At 46.9% G+C, this 17,421-nt stretch overlaps 1 protein-coding gene across 1 annotated transcript in view; it reads left to right on the top strand.

Annotated features, from left to right (window-relative positions):
• Nucleotides 1-17,421, top strand: part of LOC144179564 (frequenin-2-like) — a 538,475-nt gene that overhangs the window by 374,696 nt on the left and 146,358 nt on the right. Inside the window, exons 3-4 of the mRNA XM_077707969.1 lie at nucleotides 7,962-8,010; nucleotides 13,930-14,019. Coding sequence (XP_077564095.1) covers nucleotides 7,962-8,010; nucleotides 13,930-14,019 — 139 coding nt within the window. The remainder of the gene's footprint in view (nucleotides 1-7,961; nucleotides 8,011-13,929; nucleotides 14,020-17,421) is intronic.

Raw genomic sequence — 17,421 nt, 5'->3', positions numbered from 1 at the left:
ACAACACAGTCCAGTAGCTCCGAACACTTCATAATGGGAAGAGAGAACATAGTACAATGAAACTGCAGAGGCCTTCTAAATAATCTTGACGACGTCTATGAGATTCTGCATGCTAATCAGCCAAGTGTAATGTGTGTTCAGGAAACACACCTGAATTCCAAGAACACAAATTTCTTGAATAGTTACCTGGTATACAGGAAAGACAGGGATGGCTGCACACACTCTTCTGGCGGTGTGGCCATAATCGTCCGGAAATCCTTAGCATGCCACCCTGTCACCTTGAACACTATCCTTGAGGCTGTAGCAATACGCTTAATAATATTTAATAGGTTGATAACGGTATGCTCCATATACATTCCTCCTGATGTTTCACTTACGAGCTCCGACTTCGAGGCGCTGGTTGACCAGCTGCCCGAACCATACATCCTTACAGGCGACCTTAATGCTCACAACTCTCTTTGGGGCTCTTCCAGAACGGATGCCCGAGGTCGCCTGATAGAAAAATTCCTTACATCTTCTGGAGCATGCCTTTTCAACAATAAACAGCCTACATACCATAACATAGGTCACAACACATACTCATGTCTTGACTTGGCTATTGGCTCCGCAGTTCTCTTTCCTCTTGTCGAGTGGGGAGTGGGAACTGACCCATATGGCAGTGACCACTTCCCCACCTCACTCACATACATAGGCAAAGGCCCAAGCAGTCCATCTTCCCATAATAGGTTCAATGAAGCACGAGCTAACTGGAATACATTTACAGAGACATCCAAACTACACCACACATCCATAGGACACCTACACGTTGAAGAAGCTACCCAACTCCTCACGGCGCACATCCTCGACGCCGCCGAAAAGTCCATTCCCCACGCCTCTGGTGCCCTGCGCAACCAGCGGAGGCCGTGGTGGAATGAGGACTGTAGGCGGGCGCGAGAGGCCCAGAACAAGGCGTGGGGTGTCCTACGTCGGTACCCCACGTCGGGTAACCTCATTTTGTTCAAACGGGCCAAGGCGTTAGGAAAACGTGTGCGCCGTGAGGCGAAACGAGAGAGTTGGCACACCTTCTTGACATCCATTAATTCATACACGGACACACACAAAGTCTGGACACGTATACGCAAGCTCAAAGGACAACAGACACACAGCCTGCCCCTGGTTAGTACAACAGGGGACACACTGGAAGACCAGGCTAACACGCTTGCACAACACTTCGAACACGTGTCCAGTTCAGCACACTACACGAACACTTTCATGAAACACAAAACATCTGCGGAGAAGAAGTCACTGCGTGATAGCAATAAATCGCACACTTCTTACAACTCTCCTTTTTCAATTTATGAGCTGAAGGCTGCTTTGACCACATGTAAACCTTCAGCTCCAGGTGCAGATAAGATTACTTACACAATGATACAATTCTTACACTCAGACACCCTTGAAACACTCCTACACCTATACAACAAAATATGGCTTTCGGGGCACATTCCTCGCTCTTGGAAGGAGGCCATAGTAGTGGCTGTCCTAAAGGAAGGGATGGACCCTTCCTCTCCTGCCAGTTATCGCCCCATTGCCCTGACAAGCTGCCTGTGTAAGCTCTTCGAGAAGATGATAAACAGGAGACTTGTGTACTTCTTAGAGTACAATGGTCTTCTCGAGAGCTGCCAGGCGGGCTTCAGGGCGGGGCGATCTACCAACGATCAACTCGTTGCGTTAGAGTCTTATATCAAAGATGCTTTCCTCCACAAGCAGTACTGCATGACGGTCTTCTTTGAACTTGAAAAGGCGTACGATACTGCTTGGCGGTACGGCATCCTTAGCGACTTGAAGTCCTTTGGCATGTCGGGTAACATGATGAACACGCTTGCCAGTTACCTGTCTGAAAGAATGTTTCGCGTGCGAGTTGGAACTGCACTTTCTAGGGTTCATGTGCAGGAAAACGGCGTGCCGCAAGGTGGAGTTTTAAGTTGCACCCTTTTTATTGTAAAAATGAATTCTCTTCGTAAGGCGCTACCACCATCGATTGCCTCCTCCATTTATGTAGACGACGTTCAATTATCCTTTAAGTCTTGTAACCTGTCTGTCTGCGAGCGCCAAGTCCAGCTTGGTGTGAACAAGCTAGCCGGCTGGGCAGATAGCAACGGTTTTAAATTTAATCCAGGAAAGTGCACTTGTGTTCTGTTTTCCAAGAGGCGTGGCATTCGGCCGGATCCAGACATTCGACTCCACGGTGTCTCTATTCCTGTCAAAAAGGAACACAAGTTTTTAGGTATAATCTTTGACGAAAAGCTCACATTCATCCCACACATAAAACAACTAAAACATAAATGCTTAAAAACAATGAATATCCTGAAGGTTCTGTCGCACATCTCTTTTGGTGCTGACAAACAACTTCTTTTGCGTGTTTTTACCAGCTTGATAGGTTCACGACTGGACTATGGTAGCGTTGTCTATGGGTCAGCCACTAAAACATCCCTCAGAATGCTGGACCCTGTGCTTCATCTAGGGCTCCGCTTGTCCTGCGGTGCCTTTCGGACTAGTCCAGTCGAAAGTCTGTATGTAGAGTACAACAAATGGAACCTACAACGTCAGCGAGCATACACAGACCTCCTTTATGCTTTTAAAATTTCATCCATGCCTCACCATCCTTTTAAATCAGTTTTTCATGATACCTCCATGACTGCACTACTCCTAAACCGACCATCGTTCTCTGCGCCCTTCTCTTACAGAGTTAGAGAGGAAGCGTCAGAGCTTGCTGTCTCCTTTTTAGACACCATCCAAAGTTCCGTAACAGCTTTCATAGCACCATGGCATCTCCGCCCTGTGTCATGCGACACATCTTTCACACATGTAGATAAAAACCGAGCTCCCACATGTGCAATTCAGCAGCACTTCTTGTATTTGCAGGAGAAGTATCATTATTCTGAATTTTATACGGATGCCTCTAAGACTTCCACCTCTGTGTCCTGCGCTGCGCATGGGCCCGGCCTTAGTGTCACTAGAATTCTTAACAGTAATACCAGTATCTTTACGGCAGAGGCTTATGGTGTACTTCTTGTTGTTAATCATGTCCTTCAAAGTCACATCCCACGATCCATTATCTATACAGACTCCCTCAGTGTTGTGCGGGCATTGTCTTCTACAAAGTCTTCAAAAAATCACGTCGTAAATCTTATCATCAAAGGTATTATGTCGGTGTATGTCCACAAATTTGAACTCGTCCTTTGCTGGGTCCCTGGCCACTGTCGTATAGCCGGGAACGAAGCCGCGGATCGAATGGCCGCTGCTGCTACACTCTCGAATGCAGTAGACATCACCACATTACCCTACACCGACGTGAAACCACACATCAAACAACAACTTCGCAAAACATGGCAAACACATTGGAGCGAACAGACAGACAACAAGTTACACGTAATAAAACCACACTTGGGACCGTACACCTCCGATACACGCAATAGATACACAGAAGTCGCCTTGGCTAGATTACGGATAGGGCACACTCATGCAACGCACTCGCACCTGCTCACTGGATCTCCAAGACCTCTTTGCAGCAGGTGCGGAGAGGCCCTATCCGTGATGCACATTCTCATACAATGTAAGGCACTCGACACTACACGACGCAAACACTTCCCTCAACTACACACACGACATATTCCACCACACCCGTCATACTTCTTAGGAGACGATGCCATGTTTTCTGTTCAACGCACCTTTCAGTTCCTATCAGAAGTTCACTTTTTACAACTCATCTCATACCACCCATAGCTTTTACCCCTGGTCCTATACACCAGCCACCTTATTTATTTTTAACCACTCTTGTTCTTCACCCTGGCCCTTTACACCAGCCATGCTCATAGCTTTTAACTGATTTTATTTCTTGTTCTCTCCTCATCAAATCACTTTGTGTTTGGCGCTCTTTGCCCATGTCGGCCTTGCGCCAATAAAATCAAACCATCATCACAAAATAAGTTCGTTTCAGAGTTATATATATACAGAAAATGTAGCAAGGGCGAGGGCAAGGTACGAGGAGGGAGAGTTTGTACAAATGGATCATGGTTGGTGGGTAGCAAAAGAATGAAAAGAGAGCGGAAAAATAAATTATAAAAAGTATAATAAGAACACACAGTCACGCGGCACGAACATGGGGGAAAAAAAGAGAGAGAAGAACCAAACACAGAGAAATGATAAATAATTACAAAATAAAAAAATAAATAACAAGGTAATTTTCCCCTCCCCCAGGGCAACGGGGGTGAAAAAGGGGTCAAAACAAGATATGCCCATGCACGTGTTTGACATGGGCAAAAAGATTAGTCACGCGGAACGAAGAAGTTCCAAAGAAGATATGCAAATGCACACAAAGAGCGCACATCTGCCCATACACACCCGTTCTAAGAATCCGGGTAAGGTCATCGAAACAGGAGACATGTGGCTTCGGTTGGTGGGAGGCAAGGGTCGCGCCCAAAAGCAGTAGGACAGGCAGTTTCGACAGGAAATGAGTGTACATTGGTATATAAAGAGCGGAGGAAAAATTAACAAGGTAATTTTCCCTCCCCCGTGGCAACGGCGGTGAAAGAGGGGCCAAAACAAGATATGCCCGTGCACGTGTTTGACATGGGCAAAAAGATTAGTCACGCGGAACAAAGAAGTTTCAAAGAAGATATGATTGTACATTGGTTACCAAAAAAAAAGGACAAGGTCAAACAAATCACGAAAAGAAAGACAACAGGCAGGTGCACGCGTATGACGCGGCAGCAGGTGGTATTCCTCTGGTCGGCGCATGGTACCAGTTCAGGGAATGCCGAGGAGGTCAGCAATGAATATTTGAAAACAACAATACAAAAAAGAAAGAGGACAAGAAAGCAATCACACACGCTCGCGTTAAATGAATTACAAGGTGAGAATATCAAAGCTAACAATGGTACTGCAGCCTTCTACCCAGAACACAATGTCCAGACTTGTTCGTCAAATTTCGTTCAGTGAAGCCATTGTGCTAAAAAACGTCGTGCTAGCACAAAACTATACCCAACTACGGGAGCTCGCCAACTCACGGGAGAATATTATTGAGGGAAAGAAATGAACAGGCATAACACTAGCCTGAGAAATGCAGCCGAAATTTTAATCGGAGGAAAGACATGTCAATTTCCCATAACTTTCATTTATGCCCAACGACGCTGATTTAAACTTATAGATAAGGTAGTACTCACGAACTCTCCCTCCTCTTACCTTGCCCTCGCCCTTGCTACATTTTCTGTATATATATAACTCTGAAACGAACTTATTTTGTACTCTGAAGAAAGGAAGTCCTCTCCCTGAAACGTCAGTAAACTTATTTCTATTTTCTACGTCTTTCTCGCGTGTCTATATATATACAGAAAATGTAGCAAGGGCGAGGGCAAGGTAACAAAAGGGAGAGTTTGTACAATTGGTTCATGGTTGGTGGGTAGTAAAAGAATGAAGAGAGAGCGGAAAAAAATTATAAAAAGGATAATAACACACAGTCACGCGGTACGCACATGGGAAAGAAAGGGAGAAGAACCAAACAGCAAAAATTAACAAGATAATTCCCCCCTCTCCCGTGGCAACAGGGGTGAAAGAGGGGTCAAAACAAGATATGCCCATGCACGTGTTTGACAAGACCAAAAAAATTAGTCACGCGGAACGAAGAAGGTCCCAAGAAGATATGCCCATGCACACAAAGGGCGAACATCTGCGAATTCAATTCAATTCAATTCAATTCGGCCCGGCCCGGCCCGGCCCCGCCCCGCCCGGCCCGGTCCGGTTCGGTCCGGTCCGGTCCAGTCCAGTCCAGTAGTGTCACTGCTCCTCGCTCATGCGGAGCACGCCTCTCCAGGAGCCATGCGAAACGCCATCAAGCGGCTCCTGCGCAGCGTCAGACTTAGCTATTGAGCAACGGAGGCGCACAGCTAGGCACGCGCCGGCGCCAGTGCGTCTGCCGCGGCTATGACGTCACTCCTTTGGAAAGCGCAGACCGGCGAATGTGCAGACAGAATTCTCTACACACCCGTACTCCAATTGGATTGGATTTTAATCCAACACAATCCAATTTAATCCAAGCCAATCCAGTCCAATCGATCCGATACAAACCAATCCAATGCTCCTCGCGCTTGCGCAGAACGGCCCTTGATGGCCTACGCGAAACGGCTCAACCTCGGCCAGTGTAGCTTACGCTACAAAACGAGCCGATACGCTCACATTCAAGTCTACTCGATGCTGGGCGGGATGACGCTGGTGGAACGAGTTGAGCTCCCCGTGTACGGTGCCGGTAGTCCGAAAACGTGGCGGGACGCTTCATCTGTGGCGCCTGTTGGGCGCAGTGGCCGCAGGTCGGAACGCCGATGCCCGCGCTCGTGCCTGGCCACTCTAGGTCTCGCCCCGAACCTTGACCAGTAACACTCCTCAGAATCACGCCAGCGGGAACAGGCACCCCGCGTTGCAGAGGAGGAGCCCCGGAACAGCTTCCGGGACGATGCTCGGAGCATGGCGCAAGCACGCTCCTGGCTTGACCTCGAACCGCCTCCCGAGAGGAATCCTTGCGCCCGTTCCTCTAGGGCTGTCTGGTCGCTAGCCTCCGCCGGCACACTCCCCTCTCGTGCTCTCCGGTCCGCGTGGTCCCGCTCGTCGTCGCCATCCCTCCCACCGCCGGCTCGCCTCCGCAAGGCTCTGGCCTCCGCCGTCTGCTAGCGCGCTCTCGCGGCCCCGGGATGTCAATAATCACAGCGTGGTTACTCGCAGAAATTTTATTTTAACTGCATGGATTGGTCTGTCAAATGCATTGCCAGGCTGTAACACATGCCATTGCCTTAGAGTGTACGGATCGCCAGCTGTCGGTGGACGAATTCATGCTATTAGGTCTCGCTGACCCCTGTGTTTTACCGCGGGGGCTTGTAAAACAGTCGTTGAGGAGTAGCAAATCTTTTATTTGTGACGGGAGGGCAAACACCATTTATTTATTTATTTATTCAAAAATACCCCTAAAGGCCCTCACTAGGAGGGTATTACATAGGGGGCAGGATACATTGAGAACGAGAAAAAAAAAGAATACTAGCAGCACGTTAATAGGCAAATAAATAAATACAAGTGGGTGTGAGGCAAAAAAAGAAAAAAAAGAAAGCAAGAAAGAAGGAAAACAAACAAAAAATCTTGAAGGAACTCTAGAACCTATAAAAGCACTTTTTAGTAAAGTCAACATACGAAGTAAGTGTGTAAAAGTTCTTGGAACTTGGTCGGATCTGTAAAATTTACAATGTGAGATGGTAGGGCATTCCAATCCACAATTGTGCGAGGTATGAAGGATTGTGAATATTTGGAAGTGTGGCATTTCACACGTGTCACTTTTAAGGCATGGTCCCGTCGGGGAAATATGGTCGGTGTCGATGAAAAGAAATCAGGATGAAGAGAAGAGTGATGGTACAGTTTATGAAACAATGATAAACGTGACAGTTTACGTCGATCTGATAGGATAGGTAAAGATGCGCGATGTTTTAGAGCCGTGACGCTGGTATGACGTGAATAATCTGAAAAGATGAAACAAACGGCACGATTTTGAAGGGATTCAATTTTGTCAACTAAGTATGCTTTGTCAGGGTCCCAAATGTGGGGAAAGGAAATTATGCGGAAGGGGAGTGCAGGAATTGCGTCGGCTTGAAGCACATTTTCCCCAAGTTACAGTTTGGAGTCTTCACCGGGGTCGTCCTTCGCCAGACTACGGATGCCGGACCACTTTCGGCTGCACAGTCGCCCCTCGCATGCAGTAGGGACATGTGTAATGCAGTGCGTGCTTCTTGGCGTATGCTGCTCAGATCTATGTGTCTGATGTTATTTTGACGATTTACATCGAATAATACAAAGCAGATAAAACGCTTTTTTCAGGCACTACTGAAATGGTGTCAAATGCTTGGCGTGCGGTGGATTGCTAGTAACCTTGTATTGTATTTTTAATGCAGGTACAAGGGATTTCTTAAGGATTGTCCAAATGGCCAACTCACAGAACAGGTGAGTAAAGCCAATACTGATGAAATTCTTTCGGTACAGGGGATTGGCGCTACAGTCGGCGGCGGCAAAGGCGGTGGTGCCGCTTAACCGAGCCAGCGAACAAGACACCCCAGCAGAAAGAAAACGGCGGAGGAGCGTCTGGCGAAAGAGCGAGGGTGAGGGTGGCACGCGCTGCTAAAGCGTCATCACCGAGCGCGTCGCCACGGCTGAGTATGTCTCACTGACTCCCCCTCGCACTTTCGCGAGGCGCTCCTCCTCCGTTTGGAGCTCATCCGAGCCACGTGACATTTGCGCGGGAGGCTCAAACACGATTTGCAAAAACATGCTCGGCGGCAGCAAAGCGCTGCAAGATATCGGCAGCACCATCATGAGTTCGCTGATTACGCAATCACTTCCTGAGACGCATCATATATGCGCCGTGACCGAGAAAACTGCAGTTCGCGCTGCGCACAAACTTCGCCTAATGGGGTATGGTAATCTTCAATGTTTTTTTTTACTGCAGCATTGCTTCTGGCTTAATTCAGTTGTCATCCCATAATGCCACTGCTGTGATGAGGAGAGTTCCATATCAGTGCAAGTGAGGAGCAACTAGGCATTAGCAAAAGGTTGTGTACAGAGCATGTAACTCTTCTTCAGCTGTCTTTGCACAACAAATGAAAGAAAGATTGTTTCTTTGAATGAAACAGTTCGATCGTTTTGTCGCATTAAAGAAATTAGCACGTGGAATAAGGGAACTCTGATATGGTATACTTCTGGATTTGCAGTGTTTTGCCCTCGTTGTTTTTTACCTACAACAAACACATAAAGCAAGTTACTTGGAATCAAATAGCTTGTTTTGTCATAACATGAGGGTTAATCCGGTCTTACGTCTCTACAGTAGTGGAAGGGCTCTAAATTTTGATTATTGCGTTTCACTAATTTCTTTAGTTCCCGCCCTCAAATGCTCGCAGTGTGAGCTAGTACAAAAAGAAATCTTGTTGGAAAGATTACTCTGCTTTTGGAAATTCTATCACCCTTCGTATCCTCAGCCTTTAGTCGTCAACCCGCGATAACACCAACGGCTGTGCTATTCTTCGTTGCATCGGATAAACGTATTTCTTTCACTTCAGTCCGGGGCAAAATTTTGCAGCCTTGAAGGCCCTGGTACCGGGAGCAATGAAACCACTGAAAATGCAAATAGCCTTGCAAATGCGTAAATTAACCAATCGGCTGATAACATACGGCTGCAATTGACGTTTCTGTTTTAAATACGAAGAATTTGCGTCATTTCCCTCTTCAATTACTTTATTTTGTCTCCATAAATTTAATCCCACAACAATAAGTTTAGCAACAATATAAATAATACCACGCACTCAAGGACTACCGTAGGTATGCTGCCTGCACCCTAATGCGCCGAGTTTACCAATTACGACAACCGACAGAGCGAATTCGGCGGAAGGCGAAGCCCGCAGTACGATGACTAAAAAACGGGGTACTCGTGGCACTGGGCATTGAAAAATGTCCCGCTCGCGTTCGGCAAAGCGAAGGCGCTGGCTACATTTGCAGTCAGGTCGTTCTTTCAAACAAAGTAATTTACCCATTTCGTGATGTTGTGGGGAAAGTAGACAGACTGGAGTGACCAGCATGTGTTAGAGGATTAACGGCGCTCTTCCAGGAAAGACCAACTATAGCTGGAGGTCCGCAGACATTCGGCCTGCGTTTCTTGCGGATAGAAGCTGAAACCACGCGCGTACACTGAAAGTTTTATTCCCTTTGACAAACCACGGGTCGATGCTATGAATCCGTATTTGAATTGTTGCTAGTGAGCTTGCAGCTCGACTTGTCGTTTGCTCCGTTCTCTACTACTAAAGTTCCCGATGTTTTTTTAGAGCACCACCAATTGAAAGTGTAATGGAAATGATGTTCATATAACTATGTATTGCAGTCCAAGTCACAGGCTACTGAGGCGTTCAACTGATATGTTTGTTTACAGTAGAAGTTTAGTTGAAAGTGCGATAGAACCAGGCTGCAGAAGGAGTTTGGGATTTCTGCGTTCATCAAGAAAATGCGAAGCGCCAGGTTTTGAATGGTACATTCGGCATTAAAATATATACGGACAAGACAACATTCACACGCAATTCTTCCGAAGTGTTTGTAATTGATGAACTGTAGGGACAGTAGAAGTCGAGCTTTTTGGCAACTATTTATTTCTTGCTGTCTGTAACTCAAGAAAGGCATGGCATGCAAGGTAAATGAAGACACAAGCTCAAACTACCACAACTATGGTTGCACTCAAAAGGCGTGGGTAACTCTCGTCTGTGTCTCAGACTACACATAGCGGAAACACTTCACTGCACTAGACAAATTCGTGCCAATCCACCCTGTGAATGTGGTAGGAAAGCAAAGCTCTAAACGGCACCCACACCTATTACCCATGCGACATCACTTCATATTTACGAACGGGCCAAAGTGCGGCTTAGGGGAGTGGTTCCTTCTTCACTGGAGCCCAGATGCAGACCGCGCCGCCTGTTCTCTGTTACCAGCTGAAACTGGGTAGGTAGAGAGGGGCTGTAGAGCAGCATCTCCCATTACTTGTGTTGGGTAGTTGACGGAAAGAGAGGACGGTACTCAGGGCCCAACGCGATTACGTGGCGGAGTGTCCCTACCTCTGAGCAAAATTTACATTAAGCGTCATGGCGGTTCGAGTGCATAAAGTGTAGACGCGTCGGGTGTGGGAAAGAGCCGGATTGTATGAGCTGTAGGGTAGTTCGTTGCTCTCTGGAAACGTCAGGGTAAGGCGAAGGTAGGGTCTGTCTCTGAAGGCGATAATGCTGGGTTATGTCCCTGAATGAGACCAGCGGGTGACTGTCCTCGTGCAGCTCCATAGCACGGGGGGTTAAAGCGGAGGCTTGTGGGTGGGCGTATTCGTTGCCCTCCATGGAAGCGGGAGCGGGTGTCCAGATGAGGTGTATGGAACCGCTTGGAGAGGGGTTTTTCAGCCCACACAGGGCAGGTCACCACACCCAACCCGAATTCTAATTCCGGTAGGCTTGTTGGGTATGTTTGAGTACCTTCCGAATCCCTGGTTGAGTGACAGCCAAGGCAATGGCTGCCTCTTAGTGGAGCACGCGCAAGGAGGTTTGTCTGGAGGTAGCCACGATGATGGCGTACTGCTGCCCTCGACGTTGGGAGGCCTCTGTGTACATAGCTGCATGATTCCCACCAAGGGTTGTGTTGAGCGCTTGACCCCGCGCTTGCCGGCGACCCTCGTCTTGTGAGGGGTTCATATTTTTAATCAAAGGGATTAGTTCTTGTCACCAAGAGTCGCGGAGTACATCAAGCGGAGTGACATTCTGTGCTGCCCAGCCAATATGGTAAAGGATGCGGCAACCCGCCGCACTTCTACTCATTCGGAGCTTCTGGTTAGAAAGATGGCCCTCTATCAGCTCTTCCACCCGTAAGCAGCCTCTATATTTACGCACTCATACAAAGACCAACGGCCTGCTCAAACGCGTTTCTAATCATTATATAAAGCATCGTTATACAATTGATTCTCGCGAGGACAAAAGCTTGAATTGATCGGAAAGTATCGGATTCCTGGACGCCCCGCTTATTGATGGCAACTCGCGTGATCATGTGTACGATTTAATTGATGCTGTGATTGAGGCGCTGCAAGGATACGTCACTCTTGGTGTTGGCCTGGGGAGGTAGGCCCAGGAATATGATGCTAGGGTTTGGAGTGATGCATTTGAATGTGTTCCTTGATGTGCCATTTGGCGTGAGGGCGGACATGGAGCTGTGATTTTTTACGTGCACACTGGAGGCCACAGGCTTTAGCACATTGGCGCTCTAGAAGTGAGATTCCATGCGTTGTTGTGAGATTCCTTTAATTTTTAGTAAGTCCTAACGCACGCTCAACGCGCGCACAGGACCACTAGACGTGCAGTGGGCAAAGCGCACACCGGCAAGAGAGGTCGCGTGACGCCCACGTGGCATTCAGCAAACATGCAGGGGGGATCAGTGGCTAAGGCGTTGCGCTGCTACGCACGAGGTCGCGGGTTCGATTCCTGGCCGCGGCGGCCACTTTCCTGATGAAGGCGAAAAGCAAAAACGGCCGTGTGTACGAGATTTTGGTGCACGTTAAAGATCCCCAGGTGGTCTAAATTAATCCGCAACCCTCCACTACGGCGCGCCTTATCGCCTGCGTTGCGTCGGTGCGTAAAACCCTGCAATGGGAATCAAGAATGCACGGGGTAAACCCGTAGGTGTGCTTGGTCAGTGCACCACCTGTCTTTCCCGTCTTCGCGTGGGCTCGTAGCTAAAGCGGTAAGACAACGTACTCTCGCTTTGTTACTCTGTTAGTTCCAGGTTCGATTCCTGGGGGTGCCAGTAAATTTTTTTTATTTGCTCACGGGAGTTTTCTGTTGACACCAACGGTCACGAAAGAACCCTTGGGGGGTAGAGGTAAAACGCTTTGCTTTAAAATAATTTTAGGACGGTCACACTCGGGTGCGGGAAACGTCGGCGTCAGCTTAAGTCATAGTTCATTTGAAAGATTGATATATCGATTGCGACTGACTTATAAAATTGCGTATTTTCTAGCCATTCTATCAGACTTGGCCGACATTGCTGTCAGCATTTGCAGCTCAGCCGATATGTTTTTCCAAGGATCACCCATCAAAAATAGCGGGCTCGTCCACGTCCAAACTATGGCCTTTCCCTAGAACTTACCGATGCGACAAGCTCCGGCATGGACAACTTCCTGCATCGACACTGATGGCTGACGCTATAAAAACTAACGCAGTTAACTACGCAGTTGCCGCGGGCAGGAGGTTGGTTAATTAGTCGTAGCCACTTACTGAGCGGACTTACTCTTGCGTGGGCACTTACTCTTGGGGACTCTTTCGGGTACTCACTTCTGCCTCCCCTTCTATCTATCCCGAGTGGTTGAGTTGCTTAACGAAAACGACGCAGGGGTTATAGCAGTTAAGAGGTGGGTATTACGCGTTTTTTTTCAACCTGTTTCATGAAGAATAATATTTTGAAACCACAAAATGAACGCCTGATATTCTTGTTCCCATGTGGAGTTTCGTTTCTGCCTGTTCGGGCATTCTAAATTGGCGAAAAATGACCAATGAGCAGGAGCGATTTGCATTGTGCTCGGCACCTTTACCCGTAAACGTTACGCCCAGTTACGCATCTCAGCCCGTAAACGTTGCGCCCCGTTTATATCACGGAGGAATAACTGGCCTTGTTTTACCCGAACAGTCCTTTTTTAGTGTAACTGTTTAACTTAAAATTAACATTACTTTTGCTTTAGGTATTCGTCCTCTAGATTCATAACCTCCCTTGTAATGTAGAATGCGAGCTTCATGAATGCACTTCATGCGTAACCTTTAGTATTACGGCTCGTGTAACGTCAGGTTTACCAGTATCCATTTTCTGGTACCTTTGGCAAGTTCTGAGTACCAAGAGAGTTGCTCCAGATTTCCCTTTTATTTTCTTTCAAAGCTTGCGCCTCAACCTAGAGATGGACGTTCAGTTACACGATAAATTTTTAGGTGGCTGTACGAATCTTGCTTGCGCTTGACCATGGGTTGTTTCGTTTTTTCGTTTTTCGGGGCACCAGGTATAGTGACGATGGCATAGCAAAGAGATGATGCGGTCGGTAGCAGAAAAAAAAAGAAATTGTAGGTGTTTATGTGACTTTTGCTCACCGGACTTCTTTAGTGGCAACAACGTTGACCCATGCAACAGCCTGGGGGAAGCAGGTGCTCGTTTCCACCGTAAGACCAGATATGCAGTGCTTTTTCCCCCTTTGTTGGCAATAACTCACTGTTGTCGTTTGCAGGGACGTTAAATTGTTATATACATTCTGAAATGGCTGTTTTTAATCTCTGCAATGCTTTCTTTCTGCTCCCATTCTGTCCATTTTTTCAGGGTTTTCTGAGGATATACAAGCAATTCTTTCCTCAAGGTGATCCCTCGAAGTTTGCATCGCTGGTTTTCCGGGTTTTTGATGAAAACAAGGTGAGTCAATGTCATCTTCCCACTCCTTTCCTTATTTTTTTTGCCGACCATTATGGCGCTATTCCATTCAAAAAGGATCTACCGCGCTTTGTAAGTCAATCGGAAATCCAATAAACGACAAAAAAATAAAATGAAAAGATAGACAGTAGGGCAAGTCAGATAACTCAGCAAGAGCTGTCCTTTCGCCTTTGAGGTCACGTGACCCGAGAGGACAAGAAGGGTGGACAGTGTTGGTGAGGAGATCATCCGAAAAAGGTAGGCTCGGTGAGCTGCTCGGTCTCAACGGCACCGGCAAAAGCCGATAACGATTGCCGGCCGCAATCGCTGTTTACCATGGCTTACATCTAACGCATCGAGCTCTGTCTTTGCTTCTTGCTATAGTTATGAAGTACCCGTCTTTAAAAAAAGCCTTAAGAAACCTCTGGCACAGTACTTTCAGGTCGATATAAGTTGTGACGGCACAAGAAAAGCGCGGGCTGTCGCTGTTAAATAATATATGGAAAGAATAAAGGAGTTGAATGTTGAGCGGCATACCCTAAAGGGCAAAAAGAAATAAAGTGTTGAGGAATTGGCAAGGAAACTTCAAGGATTAGTTCAGATTTAATTAGCGTACATGGTCACGCAATTCTTGTATTTATTACTTTGCTGCCATCTCTGGAGCCGCTGAGTACACTTGCATGCTGGTCGACTTTTTGTGCCTCCATTGTATGAAGACTGCGTTCAGCAAAGTGATCTCGCCGTATTTTGAAGATACCAATGTTGTAGAAATTATGCTTGCTGCTGTCTAAGGGCGCCGCATGTTCAATTCCCGAAACGTTTTGGAAGGGCTACTAAACGTCAAAGCGATGATGTACAAAATCGAAGGTGGGTGCTGGTCCTCTGTACCTGGTTTCAATAGTGTTGCATGGCGCAAGGTTGCATACCGTGGAATCCAAGCTTCCATAATGTAGTCATGTCTTATTTGCTGTGCACCGGAAGCTTACTTGCACCCAGGGAGAAAAAGTAGTTCCCAGCCGAAAAAGACAAGAAAAATTTCTGTAGTTTGTCGTATTTTTGCGTGTCGTACTGTCGTATTGTCGTATTCTTGCCGTGTCGCGATTCTGATGTTCTGTTGCCTGTCCTACTCCTGTCCTGATTTTGATGTTCCGTCATGCCGAATTCGTGTCTTGTCGTGATTCTGATGTTCCATCAGTAGGTCCACATGGTTTGTATGTTATTGCCCATTGTGAAAGGCAGCTTAATTGGCAGTTCTGTTGGGACTACAGGAATGTTTGTTGTTGAGAAAATTGACTTCGTCGTTACTACAGAAATGTGTGTCGTAAAAGCAGATCGCGTTGTCACAACAACAGCTCTGATGTTGTCACAACAAAGCTTTTGTCGTACAACAGAAATTATTGTTAAATTTTTGCGGCACTCCTGTTGTGATCTTAGAGTGAGTTACGCGAGTTTAAATGTTGTCTTTTGTACTTGAAAACTATGCTGAAAGAGGATACACGTGCAGCGGTTAAGAAAACGCCTAACAACGAATTCTAGCAGCTATAAATGGGTCGCAGTGTGTGGCTTGTACTCTAGTGTATGATTTGGAAGGTACAGGCGTTGCTGGGTGTGAGACAATTGGAACACCTCTGCCAGTTCTTCCGACTGTCGCGATTGTGATGGCGAACAATACGAGCAAGATACTCGCTTTCGTAGTTATTAATCTCATCTCGACAACAGTGGCAGTAACAACAGAACTTCATCACACGCTGCTTATGTGCGCAATTATTACTACTGACTGCCTTGTCACCGTGGGTGCCTTGATGAAGCTTACAAAGCCTAAAAAGATGAATTGAAATGAATAAATAATAAACTTAGTATAAAACACGGTTGGCAAGTAGCCTGTTTGAGGAGATCGCTAAGGCTGTGGTAAAGAGGGAAGGATGTTTATTTTGCAGGGGTTGGGGGTGGGAGTGGCCGGCACACGGTCGACTTCGATAGAAGGTCCATATTACTTGAGGCCCTGGTTAATTCTGCGGACGTGGATGCAGCAACACAAAGGTGGACTCCGCTTGAGGAACAGACATGGACTTTGAAGTCTGTAACCCCGTGGTACCTTCATTTGTTCAGGCCGTACGTTGAAGTGTTGAGTGGCTGCGAGTTGCGAGATTCTTTCAGTAGTCTCTGCTTGAGCTGCAGATTCGATTTGTAATCTGAGAAGTAATGCTTCAGGTTTGGTACTCCCTTAGCATTGCAGAGGCTTTTATTTGGTAGCAACGAGGCTTGTCGGACACTGCTATACGGTTGCACGCTGACTCCGGCAATAAAGTATTCGGTGGCGCTTTAAAGTTGGAGATTAACTTGTTGACTTTCACTTATACTTAAGGCGTAGGATTTCAAATGTCACACTTTTTACATAGAAACAAGTAAAATACTCAGAGGCACTTACCAGAACATAGCTTACGGGCAAAACATCTTCCGGCGTCTCCTAGCGCCTGCTAGCGCTATTGTCTGCCCCCTTAAACCACCATACACCTCAGTTTTATTACAAAAAATCTGCCTACCGAAGGGACGTCGCAACAGATAGGGAGGAGGGTCTATATTAGGCTGCTGATTGATAACAGCAAAGCTCATCGTAGGTGCGTGTATAAGCAGTCATATGCGCCAACTCTCGCTCTTTTCCAAGCGTAAAATCAATGGTGTTCATCAAAACACGTCAGTGAACAAAGAGGAAAACAGAACTGACAAACTCTCAACATTGATTCACTATCTACGGTTACGGCACTCAACCTCCTACCAGAAAAGAACGACATCATAATAACCGAATGAGGCGTAAGGAACTTTTTGAACAAGCTTAAACGTCTGCCTATGGTCCCGACGGAATTTCGAACTACATCCTTAAAAGTTGTGCGGTTCACGTCGCTCGATTTGTAGTCGTATTGTATAACGTATCGATAAGGTGTGGAAAACCGCCACAAGTGTGGGAACTATAAAATGTCACGCCCCTGTACAAACCTGAGGACCGCGATGAAGTATTCTGCAACAGACCACTATTACTAACTCCCATCTGTTGCGAAGCCTTCGAACAAATGATTTATTCTTGCCCTATTAAACACCTTCCAGATAATTTTTTCACTCTCTCAGCATGGCTTTCGCACAGGTCTCTTTTTCGTAACACAACAAACCGAATGCGTACACGACATTCCTTTATGGTTCGACCATGCCGCATAATTGAACACTGCTTTTTTGATTGCGCAGCTGTTCAATCTTTTCTTCCGTCCGTGGGGATGGTTAACAGAAAAGTCTTTCGTAGGAGTTGAGAGGGGGAAATGCTAGGTCAAGGAGTCTGAGGGAAAGTGGCGATGAGGCGAGGAGCCCGCGAGCAGGCGCTCGAAGTGAAACCGGCAACATAACAACTGGGCGACT

Source organism: Haemaphysalis longicornis, unplaced genomic scaffold, assembly GCF_048455015.1.
Source record: "Haemaphysalis longicornis isolate Haplotype H1 unplaced genomic scaffold, Haemaphysalis longicornis Haplotype H1 scaffold_1, whole genome shotgun sequence".
Classification (NCBI taxonomy): Eukaryota; Metazoa; Arthropoda; class Arachnida; order Ixodida; family Ixodidae; genus Haemaphysalis; species Haemaphysalis longicornis.
The sequence above is the reverse complement of the archived record's forward strand: the minus strand, read 5'-3'. Positions and strand labels throughout refer to the sequence as shown.